Consider the following 15,624-nt stretch of genomic DNA (forward strand, 5'->3'; position numbering starts at 1 on the left):
AGCGCGGGGACCGTTGTGCCTGGGCTGCCAAGAGCAGCGCTGATCAAGCATCAGTGGCGAAATACTGCCAAGCGCCTGTTTAATTACACTCCATCAACAGCAAACTAACAGCAATTAGAAGGCACGCAGGCAACGGGGGGGAGCTACTGTAACTCTGGGTTGATGAACAGAGGACGAAGCTGGAGATGAATCTTGTACAGTACAATGACTTCACAAGAACAGGTGAAAGTAGAGATACACCAATCGACCAGCCAGGGACCAGAATCGGCCAGTTTTCAGCATGAAGGCAACCGGAAGATCAGTGTCAGATATAGCCAATTCTGTGCTGGTCGCATAAACACTCATGTTGCCTGCCCCCCAGCAGACCTCCAGCCCAAACGGAAAGAAAGAAACTATTTTATATTTAGTTTCTTTCTTTCCGTTCGGGCTGGCGGTCCTAATTTATGTCTACTCATTTCATTTTCACCTCAGTGTGAGAGTGTTTATTGAATTTTGCCGTCATTTACATTCACGCTTTTTAATGCTTTTTCTCCTCCCTGCAGTGGAGGAGGGACAGGGATGTTATTCGAGCTAACTCTGTTGTGATCTGTTGCCCTGTTGTCTTTCAGGAAAATAAAATCATTGTAGCCAAGCCTGACGAATTGTGCATTTACTTTAAGGATAAGGATCCGTTGTCTGAGCCAAAGCAGCAAACTTTTCATTCTGCTCACGTCAGTTGGAGCGCATTACAGACAGACTCCTTCCATCTTTACTTTTCACAATAAGAGTCCCGGATATACCAGTATACACTGCGTAAATGCTTGTAAGATGGAGCTAAAATTCACCTGTATGTAACAGGTCATTAAAATAGCTTACAATGTGTTATTTTTAATAATTATTTAATAATCACGACCAAAAAAATGTAATGTTCAATTTTAAAAAACGTTGTGTATGCTTTTGTACACTACTAATTATAGTTCAATGAAAGAAAATTGCAATTGGTGCATCTCTAGGTGGAGGAACTGCATATTTGAAACAATTTTGCAATATCAACGGTAAAACACATTAATGACCAGTGTGGACTGACGGACTACAGGTCTACACAGGGCCTAAAAGTCTTCAGTGCTGTACGAGAGGGACTGAGGGATGAACCCATTAGCAATAACCTTCGAGGGCTGCGCCTATTCTCATAGATGGATAGATCATAGGTTCTCTACAGTATCTAACTACCGTTCCCGCCGATCCATTATGAGAGAACAAAGGCCTATGAGGTAACTCCAACACTACACTTCCTCACTTCCTCAACTAGTAAGTTACAGACTTTCGTTCAGGGCTGGTCCTCACTTTGTTGCAGTCCAGCCAAAAATAAATGTTAAATGTCTGAGAATGTCATAATGTTGACCTCCTGACACTCATGTTTGAACAGAGGCCTCCTGGTGAATAATCATCGTGGACATTCAACAGTGGAAAATGTGCTGATGACACAGTATGGGTGCAGAAACACTGAGGCAGTCAGCCACAATGTGGAAGATCAGTAGTGACAGCAGATAAGGACTGACTACACCAGAGATCATCCTGTCAAACCACAACATGACGATGATACAGACAGCTGTACTGAGCTGGCCTGGAGAGGAAGGGATCCACATCACACCATGTCACCTTTTTGCTGTGACAACAATTGCATGAGCAACAGTCATCCAGTTTATTCCTTCAGTCACCCAATACTAACTGAGTCACTGTGAACTGTATGTTAAGTAAAGTTATACAAATAAGGGTGAAAAAATCATGAGATTTCATTGAATTTTTCAGAAATTTGTATTTATCAGGATGGAATAGCTTCTGAAAAGCTGGTGACCCAGGATTCACTTTCTCAGTTAGTGTTATGGATTTTCTCAAAAATATTCATGTAAAAACTTATATTAAATTCATGGGACCTTGCAAAATCCTAAAGCTGTACTCCAAATACTTTAGCTCTAAGCCTCACAAATCACATATTTTTTCACTGTATTGGTTGGAAATTTGTCCTGAACATCCAAGAAACCCTGAGGATATTTGGCCACATGTATTCATTTAAATTGTATTCACAGAATGTTTATAGTAATACAATTAATAACAATAAATATTTTTTAAATGAATGAAGAAACTTTCATTTTCAAAAATCCATATCTCCACTAGCTTTTCTGTCTTTCTTGCCACCACATTTTGATTGTGTTGTATTAATATAGTTCTACCACATCTAGAAGTTATTTGGTCCTGCATTAAAAAAATGAGTGCCACAGATATTGCTAAATACAGCTCTGGAGCTGAGAAACCCACTTGTAGATGGCATTAATATTCATTGCTTATATTAAAAAAAATGTTTTAAAAGATGTTACATTACTCCATCATTTGCTATTTTTAGAAAATAGCTAATTCTTCCTACTTTTTCACTGGCTGTAATATCACATTCATTGGTTTATTTAATAGGTGCATATTTGTACTGTTTTGACCTCAAGGCTTTTTATCTTTGTGTGATACCTATTGAGCCCGCTTTTCATTGGGTTCAGGAAATGTGCAAGTTACAGCTTGTAGTGGATCGGTTTGCTGCATATAGTGATGTCATCTTGTTCTGTGCATCTGGACAAAATATATATATATATATCTTAGAAATCGTAAAAAATACTGTTCACACTGAGCTAAGGAACTAACCTTTCAGAACACATTTTTGGCATGATTTTTTTAGGTGAGTTGGTATGGAATGACCACTATTAAAATTGTTTTATGAAAAATGATAAAAAACCATTTGGTCAGAGCTCCAGACCAATATTTAATATTGTTAAAATAAATAACTTAAATAAAAACGATTATTATTAAGATTTTGTAATCGTCATGTCCATAATGATTGTTTCATTTGTCACTGTGTAAGCTCCAGCTTCTAACAAGGCTTGTGAGCCAGTATTATAACACCCTAGGTATCACGTGGTATCTGTGTTTCTCCAGCAATTGAGACTCTTGGTAGTTGCCAGTTTGTCGAAAATTTTGTAATGTTAATGTTGGCTAGCATTAGCAACGTTGACGTTTGCTAGCTAGTGTTGGCAACGTTATCTAGTACAACAAATGCCACATGCCAAGATGGAATGGCACATTTAATGCTGAATGTTATTAATAACACCTTTAGGATTACATTCTCCTTCTATGAAAGAAATTCAATGATAAAAGAAAAAACAAATGGCACAACATAGAAAAAAGGGGCTTTAATATAATAGCATTAAATGTTAGGATACACTACAATAGAAAATAACCAGGTACAGTATACTGAGTCTTTAGTTTTGCTGCCACTGGCCCTCTGTCTGCAGCACCACATTATTGATTACCAAGCTTTTTACTTATTAAAAGGGCAGAGGAAGACACGCACACAAAGCCTTGTAAACAATTAGACAGAGACACTTGAAGAGCTCTTTAAGCATCATCAGCATTATGCAGACACATCATCCATACAAGGTGAAGGGCATTCAAACATAAGACAGTTGCACAGTGGAAGCTTTACAACAGCTGAGGTAAAGGTGACTGCGTATTTATTCATGCGTCTAGATCTTTTTTAAATGACATGTAGTTGATACATCAACAAGATCACTTATCAGAAAGGTGTTTCAGGTAATAGCAGCTAAACATGGAAAATCTCCCCAGCTGATAGTGAACTGAACATCCGCTGATGTGTCAACGCTGACTTTGTAGGTCATGGCTACTCAAGGTGACTTAGCTGTTTTGGTCCAGACTGTCCACTTGTTTGAACCAGCTGAGCTCATACAGAAAGAGGAATAGTGAACTCACACACACGGTGACAAGAGAAAAGTGACTTATAGTCATTTATTTCACAATGATTGCTATAAGCAAGTCAGATAAGTGGTTATACCGTGTAGTGATAGCCACTTGAAGGGCTGGCATGTTCAGCTTATATTACCTTTTTCTGTACATATGTCCATATCCATTGCAAAAAGTAAGGAAAGCTTATCGTTCAGCCGCCTCTGTACATTTTATGCATTGAAAGTATGAAATAACAAAAGACAGGGATGTTCACAGAGTAGCCAATATAAATGGAAATGCTGTTGCATCTCAGACCTTCTTTCCTTTCAAGAAAGAATGTGGATGGGAAGACAGAAAGTCAAAAGTGAAGTGTGGATGTGGGTGGCAAAAGCAAACACTTGGCACACTACTGTATTTGTAAAATTCATGATTTATCCCTTGTTTAAAAACTGGAAGAAATGTCATATGTCATGTCATAAGTGAAAGTTTTAAATTCTCGCTGCCAACAGTGATCCAAAGGTGTAAAGGCAATGAAAATATTCATTTGGTTTATTAATTTCATTGTCAGCTCTGTGACAGCACCGTACATTCTGCTGTGTGGGTGTCTTTAGATTGTGACTGGCAGCCGAGTCATGCATTGAAACGTGTGTCAACATGTGTTTGAAAAGATAGCCAGCACAGGGAAAAGCCGGCAAATATTTGCAGATGTGAAATAAAATTTCCTCTTGATGTGTGTGTGTGTGTGTGTGTGTGTGTGTGTGTGTGTGTGTGTGTGTGTGTGTGTGTGTGTGTGTGTCTATGGGGGAGTTTTATTATATAGAAGGAACCCTGATGTTAACATTGAGGGCCAAAATATCTTGTTCAGCTCTGAATGTAGCACAGTTATCGGTGTTGCGTTTATGGCCAGAGCAGAGGAATACATCTCATCATGTTCAATGTCGTTTTTTATCATATGACAACAATAATCTGTGTGATTGTGTGTATACTACAGTGGGGGAAAACATCATTTAGTGTGGAGTTCCTCTTTGAAAGAAAAATGTGTGGATCTTAATGGAAGGAGAACTTTCATTCTCTAATGGAAAGAGTTAACGGAGGATAATTTCTCTAAACTATAGCACTATATGATATTACAGTAACTTAAGACAGAAGTCTCCATCTGCATTGTGAATTACTCCATCATCCTGCTTATAAGTTTGGTATTGGAAATCAAACACATGTTCATGTCTTTCAAACATGGAAAAGAAAAGCAGCTAAGTCAAATAAAAATTCATATGTTTTACAGTAAAAAGCAGTAAAAATCACCTCATCTTTTCTGCATCATTTACATTGGTTTATTTTTCAACAAATCAGTATGCAAATGTGTTGCTGTTTTCACTTGACTTGGAAGTGATGGATGTGTGAGATTTCCCATCAGTATGTAGATGAAGAATAGAGCTGAAACAATTAATCATCTGTCAACTAATGAATTAAAAAGCCACAATATGTAAGAAGCGGCCCCCTATGACCCGCCTCCCTCTCTCTGGTTGTACTGCGGACGACCAGGTCACCCAGGGGGTGTGGACACAGGAGGACAGCCAAGAACATGCATTCCTCGTGGCTGCGACACCCCTGTTTAGCAAGCAAGCTCAGTTAACCGTGCAGCTAACAAAGCTCTGCCTGGGATGGGAGCTCGGACCATGGGAGGAGTGTTGGTGTTGTTTACCACTTATCCATACCATCACCTCTTGAAAATGGCTAGGGGCTATTAATTGAATAGTTAACAAATACTAACTAACTACTGATTAATCACTGCAGCTCTACAGTCCGGTGGGTTTTTTATTTTGGCTTGACAGAATACGATGAATCTACACATTTCATTTACTTCACTACTTTGGTGTTTTTCATGTTTTATCCAATGTACTCTCTTATTTAAACCCCTTATTGACATAGCATGGCTGAATAGTGATCAACCACTGTCTCGCTTTAGATCTCCATTTTCCATCTGATCTCTAATCCATATATGTTACGAACAGGGGGGGAAGAAATAATTGAATGGCAATAATCAAGAGCTACGCCTCAACACTTGAATCCAGCTCAACTGTTAATCTATTTACCCATCAAGTTGATTCTCTCCTTCCCTTCTTCCCTCTCTCAGTGGTTAATCATCAACACCGCACAAGCCTGTTTGATCAATACATCTTAGAACAAAGAGCCGGTCACACAAACACATTCCTCCTTTGGTTTTACCTACAGACAACTTTTGGTCTGTCTTGTGGAGTGTTTGCCAAATTCACAGTTATTACAAACAGTTCCTCATTTAGAGGCTTAATTCTTTTGCTTTTGTGCAAATGTTTGTGTTTACACCTCAAGCTCCAAGTCCTGACTGAGGAGATCCATCATGGCTGTTTGTCCAGTGAGTAAATAAAGGTGATTAGGTCATTTTGGCTTGGCTTTTTGGCAAAAAACAAAGGTTGATCTTTTGCACAGCAGAGACAAAAAATGTTTAAGGCTTTTGATCCTTATCTTCAGCAAAAGCCAGTCACAACTCAGCTCTGACTCAGCGCTGACCAAATGTTATGCAAGCACCCTTTTCTCCACACACTAAAAGACGGAGTCAAGGAGCTGTTGACCTGTCTTGCAAAAACAAGTAAATAAAAAAAGAAAGACTTTATCCACAAAGCGTGATGGAGTGATGGTGAAAGAAAGGAGTGGAGAGGGCAAGTAAAAGGAAATTTCCACTACGGCTGCAAACAAGCAGACATCAAACGGACACGGGCGCGACTACATAAAGCCTAATTACCACAGCACGGCGAATAACATGGGCTTACAAATTACCCTGTGTCACAGCAAGACAGATGGCTGCAACACACACACAGACACACACACACACACACACACACACATACACAAACTATTAAGTTTCCATGCTTCTTTATCTGACACTTTCACTTCCCTGTTGCTTTGTTCAAAAAGTCAGTAGTTATTATTAGAATATTAACACATTCCTGATCATAAAACAGAAATCCTGCAAAAAGAGAAACATGCCGGACCAGAACGCCTTTCAAATAAAAAAGCCTGTGGCAACCAGTGAACACTTCTCTCATGTAAAAGCTTCTAATACAGCTTCTTATACAGCCACTGAGGAAGTCAACATGGATATTAAATGTTTTTACAGCTTCTAAGTGTCACAATGGGAAACAAATATAGACACATTCAGATCAGTGGTTATCCTTTGACTAAGTGTTTGCTGGTCACCTTATCTTTCACCTTGTGCCTCTTATCAGAGCAGTGAAACATCTATGCACTAAAAACATAAAACAAGCAAGTATGGGACACAGGCAATGTTGCCAAACAATCACAAGCTCTGGGACAGCGGGACACAATCCCTTCAGACAGATCGTCTCACCTTATACACACACACGCCATTACCCAGCACATTCATATGATCTGGTAATAACAATAACAAGTCAGGGTGAGACAAAAAGGCGAGGCGTGACAATCAGCGGTCTGTCCACCAGGGATAGGATGAAGAGGAGGAACATAAAAGGCAACGAATCAAGACTCCGAGGCGGGGCATCATGGGTGCAATGACACGAGCAAAACGATGCCATCCAAGAGCCAGAACAATACCCCTGGCTCCCACACACATTCAGTACATACTGTACATCCACAATCACCAATTTTCAAAATGTCTCATAATCTCAGAGACGATTAGCTCAAGCTGATGTTGGGGTGATGTGTTTCCACATAAATCAGGAAAATAGACCATCCTGGCCTGCATCACCTCAGGTTCAGGCATCACTGCCAACACAAGCCACCAAATGATCAACGGAATCCTCTTCAACTTTATAGCACATTTGTTTCTGTGTGCAGTTTGTATTGGTTTGGTTTTCGTCTAATAGTGCCATTACTTCCTACATATTGGCATGCACACACATCTTATTGTAATATATGTGCTCCACCCAGAGAGCTTTGGGAGGGTGTTATTGTTATCAGCTAAATCATGCTAATCAGGTTAGCCCAGCTCACATGAGAATGAGAAACAAGAAAGAAAATGCCAAAGCTTTAAGAACGTACACTTCAGTGATTAAGCATTGGACTTCTACATAGAGCTGCAACGGTTAGTCCATTAATCAACAAGTCAATCAAAACAAAATTAGTTGCCAACTATTTTACTAATCAATTAATGGTTTACGTCATTTTTCATGCAAAAAATGTCAAACATTTGATGGTTCAACATTTTATAAAACTTTTAATCATGAAAATTATCAGTAGATTATTCGATAGTGTATGCAATAGTTAGCTGCAGCCTTACTGAGGCCGTACTGTGGGGGGCTCACTAAACTGTATCAAGAGAAGAATGGCAACAAAGGATTTAATCCAGTCTTTTAATTACTTAATACTTACTTAATTTAATATTTTGACTTTCTGCAATAGATAATGCGATAAGAAAAAATACAGGAACTTACTCTAGATAATTTGAATAGCTCTATTTGGAGATAATTAATCACTCTAGAATGATCAGGATGGTTTTGTAGGGGAGTGCATTATATCAAACAACCAAGGCAGGCCCTGCTTTCTTTGAAAAAATTATCAAGAATGGCTGGGGTTCACTGTGCATGTTACTCACAACAAACAAACTCCCATGCATCCAAGAACCCTTAAATCAGACTAAATCATGTGATATTAGACTTCTCTTGTCGATTAGATTATGGACAATGAGAACTACCGTATGTGTTTTTTCCTTTTGTATCAAGCAGCAAAAAAGCTGTTGCATGAAGTGTTTGAGTTATTTTGCTGACATTGCATATCCTGCGATGAGACTATTGTGCATGTGCATGTTGCAATGTCATTGCTGAAATGATACATTGCGCAGCCCTACTTTTAATCATGTACGGGTCATGGATCATAAGTCGATTGACAGACAAATTAATCAGCAACAATTTTGATAATACATTGCTTGGAACCATTTTTTAAAAGCAAATATGAAAAAATACATCACCTGTCCCAACTCTTTAAATGTAAATATGTGCTGGTTTTCTTAGTCTTCTGCAATAGTTAAATTGGATACCTTTAGATTTTAAAATGCTAGTAACTGATGATCAGGCACATCAGGCATACTTGGGAACGCTCCTTCCAGAGCCACAGAAGACACTATACACCTGTTTTTCCAGGCTGAGTAGCACCCACCATGATCTTAAACACACAATATGTAAGTTCTGCCACTAGGGGCCTCTCTCTGTCAGAGTGTTATGTGGGGAGGGCTGGGCTGCCAGCTCTGGAGGGAGAATAGGGTGTAGAGCAACACCATCTGGAGGAATAAACACCTGGAGTCAAATTGGATTGTATCTTGATCCGAACCCGTTTACCAACTGGAGGAGAGCTCAGAGATTATTCTTTAGGTTTTTGGATTAAAAAGTGCATTTATCTTCACTCCTGCTTATCAACCTACAGCAGCAATCCACAGATGTGACCTCCATTGTTGGGTGTTATTGAACTGTAATGCAATAATGTAAGTACACAACTCAACAAAATCACAGGTCTAGTTGTTATAGACATTTTAATGCAGAATTCTCACATATTACATCTCTACTTGCTGCAGTGCCATTTTAAGAGCAGCAAGACGTCGCAGGCTTGTGTGGCAGTGTCACTCCAGGGTCCTTGTGTGTGACATGTTGGGAATCCCGCTGATCAGTTTTGCTATGTTGTTGTGCTACCAGCATGCAGGTCCTGCTAGTGATTGTTTGTCCTCATCGATGGATTAAAAATGGTAGTAAACAAGCAGGATGAGGCAGATCATTGCTGTGTTTTGACCTGGGGGACGAGACTGAACCAAAGTGAAAGTGAAATGCTACTGCTACTGACACGTTCTGCTCTGCTTATGATCTGCCGTCATGCCTCTGCCACAGTAGGTTAAGTATGCTGGTCCTACAGTGATCGTTGGCATCCACAGATGTGTTTTAAACTGATGTACAAAGCCAAACTGAGTGAATACATATGACACATTATGTTACATTACACCAGGTCTCAGAGTCCAGTCTCCGGTCCGTATCCAGACCGAACGCCATGTCAATCCGGACCCAGCCTACACCTCATTTTATGAAGACTACAATACAACATGAATGTTACAGGGTTTTTTTTTTTATTTTATTTTATTTTATTTTATACCGATCAATAAATTGTTAGTGACTTTGATTACACAGTGTAGCTGGAGATCATTTATAGCAATCCTGTTAATGTGGCTTATTTCACCATCATTGATATTATCGCAATGTTATCTGCTGGAGAGAGTAGAGAAAGTGTTGTGTTGTTGCTGCTGAGTTCATGCACATTACACCAGAGAATATGCTGTCAGCTCCAAAATGGCAGATACATAATGTGCCTCGTTTTCTCCAGTACACAGTTTCTATGACTAATGTAGTTATAAGATTAAGTCCGAATCAGAAACAGAGTCCACCAAGTTCCAAATGTGGGTGTGTTTTCTGTTTGGTGAGTAAATGTCATAAGGCTCTCTGTGACACTAACGGTATGTACCGAAAGTCCAATTAATATAAAAACATCATTCATCTCCATGAATTAATCTCTGCGTCTTTCCTCTCCTGACGGAGTTTGACACACTCAGAGGGGCTTCGTGGTGCATTCAGGAGCATGTCTTAAACTCTGAAATCTACATCGCTTCATACGGCAAAAGGTGCGTCAACCAGGAAGTCATGGTGCACTTTATAAACTCAGAAATCTGTTCTCAAATGGCCACGAAGGTTGTTTAAATTTTTTTTTTCATTTTCCTTAGTTGAAACACATACATCTGTTAGAACTTTCTTCTTTCATTACAGCACCTTTAATAATTAGACTAATAATAATAATATAATAATAATATAATAATAATAATAATAATAATAATAATAATAATAATAATAACAACAACAATATCCCATTTATTTCAGATAGATTTTAAAAATTCTATAAAAAAAAATCTTAGTAAATTGTTAAAACTCAAGTAGCCTGTGATGTTCAGGTTGTTTTACTGCAGCGTTTTAAAATAATTAATTACTAAAGACATGAGATGTGAAAGATGTGACATTAATTCATTGAAAATTAAATGTTATTTCGTTATTGCCAATTGTTCCGGACCCCTGACCTTAAATGAAAATCAGATGCGGACCTTTGAGTAATAAGTTTGAGAACTCCTGCACTACACTGTGGTTCTACTCATTCATGCTGCTGGTCTGATCGCCAGCTTATGTGACTGGCCACCGCACCATGACGTCAATCCAGCCTCAATGAATAACGTAACATTAACGTCCCCATCCTTTACTCTTCTGCAACAAATGCATGTCACTCTTATTGATCATAATTTCACTCTGCCATGTAATGTTAACCTTATGACTGAGCACATTAAGGCTATATTCCCGTTTGTTTTTCTTGTTTTTTTTTAACATTGGATTAATTTACATTACGTTGAGAGTTCCCCCTGCAACCAATAGCAGAGGCATTGGTCATCTCTTGACTCTTTGTGACCATCATACACTAAAAAAGAAATATTGCAAAAGATAACAGGATAACATCAAGCAAGAAAAGGCGTTTCTGGTCGGAGTTTGGTTCATTATGACTTAATGGTTCAGAATGAGAGAGTAGAGAAAATGTGAAGTAAAGTTTAAAGGGCATCAGACTATAAGCCTGTATATTGCTGCAGAAAAAAACCAATATTCAAGCAAATGTGCTCTAAATGATGTTGCTCTGTTTCATCATAACTTCATCTAAAATAAGCTAGTGTCGTGAAACCATGCACATGTGTGCGAGAAGTATAACCTGTGGTGGTATGGGGTTTTAAACCTTATTTTGAGACAAAGTCACCAAACGTTTATATTGTTTTTTTAAATCAGACTTGACGATCGGTGATTCTCTTGCAGTTTTTATTTCTTGGTGACCACTAAGTGTGTCTCTCTTCCCATTCATTTAGATAAACGCCCAGTCTTGTGAGCCTGGGGACGTTGCAAAGATGGCATGACTTCCCTTTCAGGACTTTGCTTACAGCATTGCGTTTCATTGCTTAGGGAAAACTACCACGCAACATAAAATGTCATAAATATTAGCCTCTAACTGGCATCAGTCACAAGTACCTCTATTGTCCACCATCTAATAAAACTTTACCTTTGATCACCAGACAATCCATTTATTATTTAATGACATGAGGACAGAATGTTAAAGAAAACATAACCACAACGTGTCAGTCCGCATGACGCTGACTTTATGACCTTAAATCACCACTAAAACTGATGCCTACTGTTGTCAGAAAAATATATAAATCAATTTCAATGTTTTGGACAATTTTTCTTTCAGCAGTCACATGTAATCAGTGCTTCACAGATTAATCGTCTGCAAGGGACTATGGTTTGTGGTGACCGTGAATAGTGTTTTAAGGTCTGAATGGTACCTTTTAACAAATGCCAAGGCTCTTCAGGCTTATTACTGAACTGCACAGGCTACGACATTCATTGTTGAAGGGCGATATTAATATGTTTTGAATGTGGTTGCTGTTTGCTGATATTTTGGGCCCTTAAAATCACACTGTTTCAATGCCAAAAAATCCGATTCCAAAATTATTTGATCTTTTAATCTTGAAAAAGCCTCTGAAACGGTTTTTAGATGATCATGGGACACTGAAACCCAGGAAAATAATTATAAAAAAACATGTGACTTGTGTAGCCTCTAATAAACTTTGCAGTTCAGCATAGAGGTATAAAGGCACATTTTATATATATTTTATGTAATTCATCATAAATTCTCAAACAGCATTGTGTTCATTATATCCCACTTTAACAGGCACAAATGTGACTTCAGATTCAAGCATAAACCAACTAAAAAGCTTTACACAAACACAAACGGATGCATCAGTCTGATGTTAACTGACAATATGTTGAGGCTGGTTTTATCCTGCGAGTGCTCCTTACTCATGGCCCTGCCAACATTTCTGTAGCCAGCCTTTCAGCTGCTCTCACAGCCAAACTACACTGGCCTCTTTGAGCATCCACTGCCCACAACAAACCCACACAACCACCATGACTGCCAATATCACACAAAGACACCATGTTACTACAACCCACGGCGAGGAGATGCGGGGCAGAGAGAACTCATTTATGTTAAAAGAGGTTATTCTCACACTGGAGCTATTTTTATTTTATTCTATTTCAATGCTTTCCCAATTTTGTTCATATAACAATCATCCAAGCACGGCAGGGAGAGCTGAGATTAACAGAAAAGGTGGTGCGAGTGGATTTTTTGCTTGCACGTTCCTGTCAGAGAGCCGGGGGGGCAAGCACGAGACCCCGCCAGGGTGATAGAGCGTCCAGCGCTGAATCAGCGGGTCGCACGTTGTGTAATCTCTCACACAAACACACACACACAGATTAACAGCACACAGAGAGGCAGGGAAGGGAGGCGGGGGGAGCTCTCTTTACAAAGAAACTTTTTCAAGAAAAGGAAACAGAGGCCCAAAGTAGTGTTACAGTTGTGGCTCTTCTTAATTTAAAGCCTTGCTGCCACTGAATGGGTCCAGTTGGCCTATAAAACTAGTCTCTTCAAATAGCAGATTCTTTAGGCTTGACAGAAGTTTGTCAGGAAAAGTTCAACTAGACGCTTACACACACAGCACTTGGCCTCTTACACACCAAACTTGATCATCCCATGGGACACACTTTCAGATCCATGCTCCTCAAAGTGGTATTTACAATACCTCAGGGGGTACTTTAGGAGGAGCAAAATGATGAATAGTGTAATGTCTTTAAACAATGTATTTTTTCTTTCTACCTCACTACTGTCATCTCTCAAAAAATTTATTGCTGACTATCAATTTAAACCAGTCCTTGTAGATCCCAATGACAAAAGTGACAAAACTGTTTGAGGGCCTGCCCCATGCAAATGTTTGAGAGCCCCCTGCTGTATGCAACAGGTCTAATATCAAACCACTCACTCAGCAGACTCATCTTCTGAACTGTGTGCGCACCACCTAGAAATCCCAACAACTACCTGCTTGTTATGCAAGCTAAAAAGTCAACTACCTTATGTCATGGATATGAGGCATACAGTAACTCATAAAGTCTAAGCTCAAATTTAATCACTGTTCACACTTAGGGACCCTCTATAAAGGTTAACCGGCATAGCAGTGAGCCTGCACAACTGTTAGATGTATCTCATCTTACTACACATTGTGTATGCGTATGTAAACAGAAGCATGTCTAAGCATTCGGGCTGATGAATAACAATGAATTGATCTATTGTTGGATGGTACTGACTGATATCAATGCAGCCTAGACATACTGAGCTCCTCACACAGAGTAATGCCGATGACTACTGTGCCGTTTGTGTAAAGATGACATCATCCTCTTGCATATAATATGGATTGCATTTATGATGGCAGACAGATTAGAATCATTTACCAAATCATGGTTCTGGATATATAATGAAGCAAAATCCCATTCAAAAATCTGTAAGGGGGGGTAAATTTCCTTGAAGACAAAAATGCATATCTTACAAAACATTAATCCAGGCCATGTATTAATCATTATGCGTTTTTCGTGGATTTGGCTAATCTTTCAAGCACCAGGCACTTTGTTTGATAAAATTTCAACTTTCAAAACCACACTCTGCTCGCTGCCGCCCACCATACTGTCCTTTGGTTAGACCAAGATGCTGAGTGAAAAAGTTGATATTTCACATATATGAATGAATGCCTGATGAAATAATTCCCATGCCGAATTATAGGAAACATTTTTTAAATTCAAAATAGGCATTAAGCCAATTTCTAATATGCACTTCCGACAATATACGCGACTTTTTTTAAGCGCACTGAATTTTGCAAAGGTAGTTTGGAAATGCAGGAGAGAAGACTACCTGGACCGGGACAGGCACATCAGATGTTTTGTCAGTAAGCCCCTTTACTAGCTTCCCTGTTGTAAAGCTAACTAGTAGCTAAAGACACTCAGTGTGTGATGTTTAGACATTTAGAAAACGTGTCCTTAGTTATGTCACTTGACAAGTACACAAGCGGACAGTTAAGGACTTAAACACACATAAGCCATACACGGCGGCTTCCGACACCACAAACCTCTGTCACTTTCACGTGAGTGTACAGGAACTCCGTTTACAATCTGACAACTTTTAGTTGACCCGTGGTTGTCTGCTCATACAGACACTCCAGCAGAAACTCCCCGAATCACAGAGACACACTGCTTTATTCGGCACACAAATATTGCACCAGAATGCATTTATTTCATTTAAATGATAACTTTTGACCACGGTTCGCTCTCCCTGCTTGCTATCATGTAGCTAGAACCAGATGCAGACATTAAAGCAGACAGCTGCAAGTTGAACGATTTGTCAGTGGAGTCTGGCTTCCCTCTAAATGCAAGAGGACTGCACGTACTGTGTCCAGTGAACAAAGTTCAGAGCGGCAACAAGTCAAACTTACCAGAGTTTGTTCATACTGCAGCGCCCGCTGGTCTGAGCCGTCCCCTGCCATGGCTCGGCTCCGTCTCTACCCGGCGACTTGATGAAATCTTTTCAGCTTGGAAGTGAGAGGGAACCGACAGCGATATCTCTCTGTGTGCGCACTGATTAAAGCATTGGATTGACTTTAGTCTCTGTATGGGAGTTCACAAAGGGAACTCCAGCTACAGAATGCGTCCTGGTTACAGTAAGTTCCTTCATTTTATAGCCTGTAGTCCCCAGCGAGACTCACGGTGTGAGGCGGGACTTCAGCGGTTTGAAGTGGAATCGACCCTCCCATCTGGAACTGCTGTCAATCAAACCGCAGGGATTTACGCTCTGTGCGTTGGTTTGAGCCGCTTTTCATGAGAAGACGTTTCTTACATTTTAGCATCGTTT

At 39.5% G+C, this 15,624-nt stretch overlaps 1 protein-coding gene across 1 annotated transcript in view; it reads right to left on the minus strand.

Moving 5' to 3' along the window:
• Positions 1-15,390, minus strand: part of LOC141015375 (chloride channel protein 2-like) — a 179,835-nt gene extending 164,445 nt beyond the window's left edge. Inside the window, exon 1 of the mRNA XM_073489429.1 lies at positions 15,209-15,390. Within this exon, the coding sequence (XP_073345530.1) occupies positions 15,209-15,259 (51 nt within the window). The 5' untranslated portion in view covers positions 15,260-15,390. The remainder of the gene's footprint in view (positions 1-15,208) is intronic.
• Between the last annotated feature and the right edge of the window lie 234 nt (positions 15,391-15,624).

Source organism: Pagrus major, chromosome 2 (genome assembly GCF_040436345.1).
Source record: "Pagrus major chromosome 2, Pma_NU_1.0".
Taxonomy (NCBI): Eukaryota; Metazoa; Chordata; class Actinopteri; order Spariformes; family Sparidae; genus Pagrus; species Pagrus major.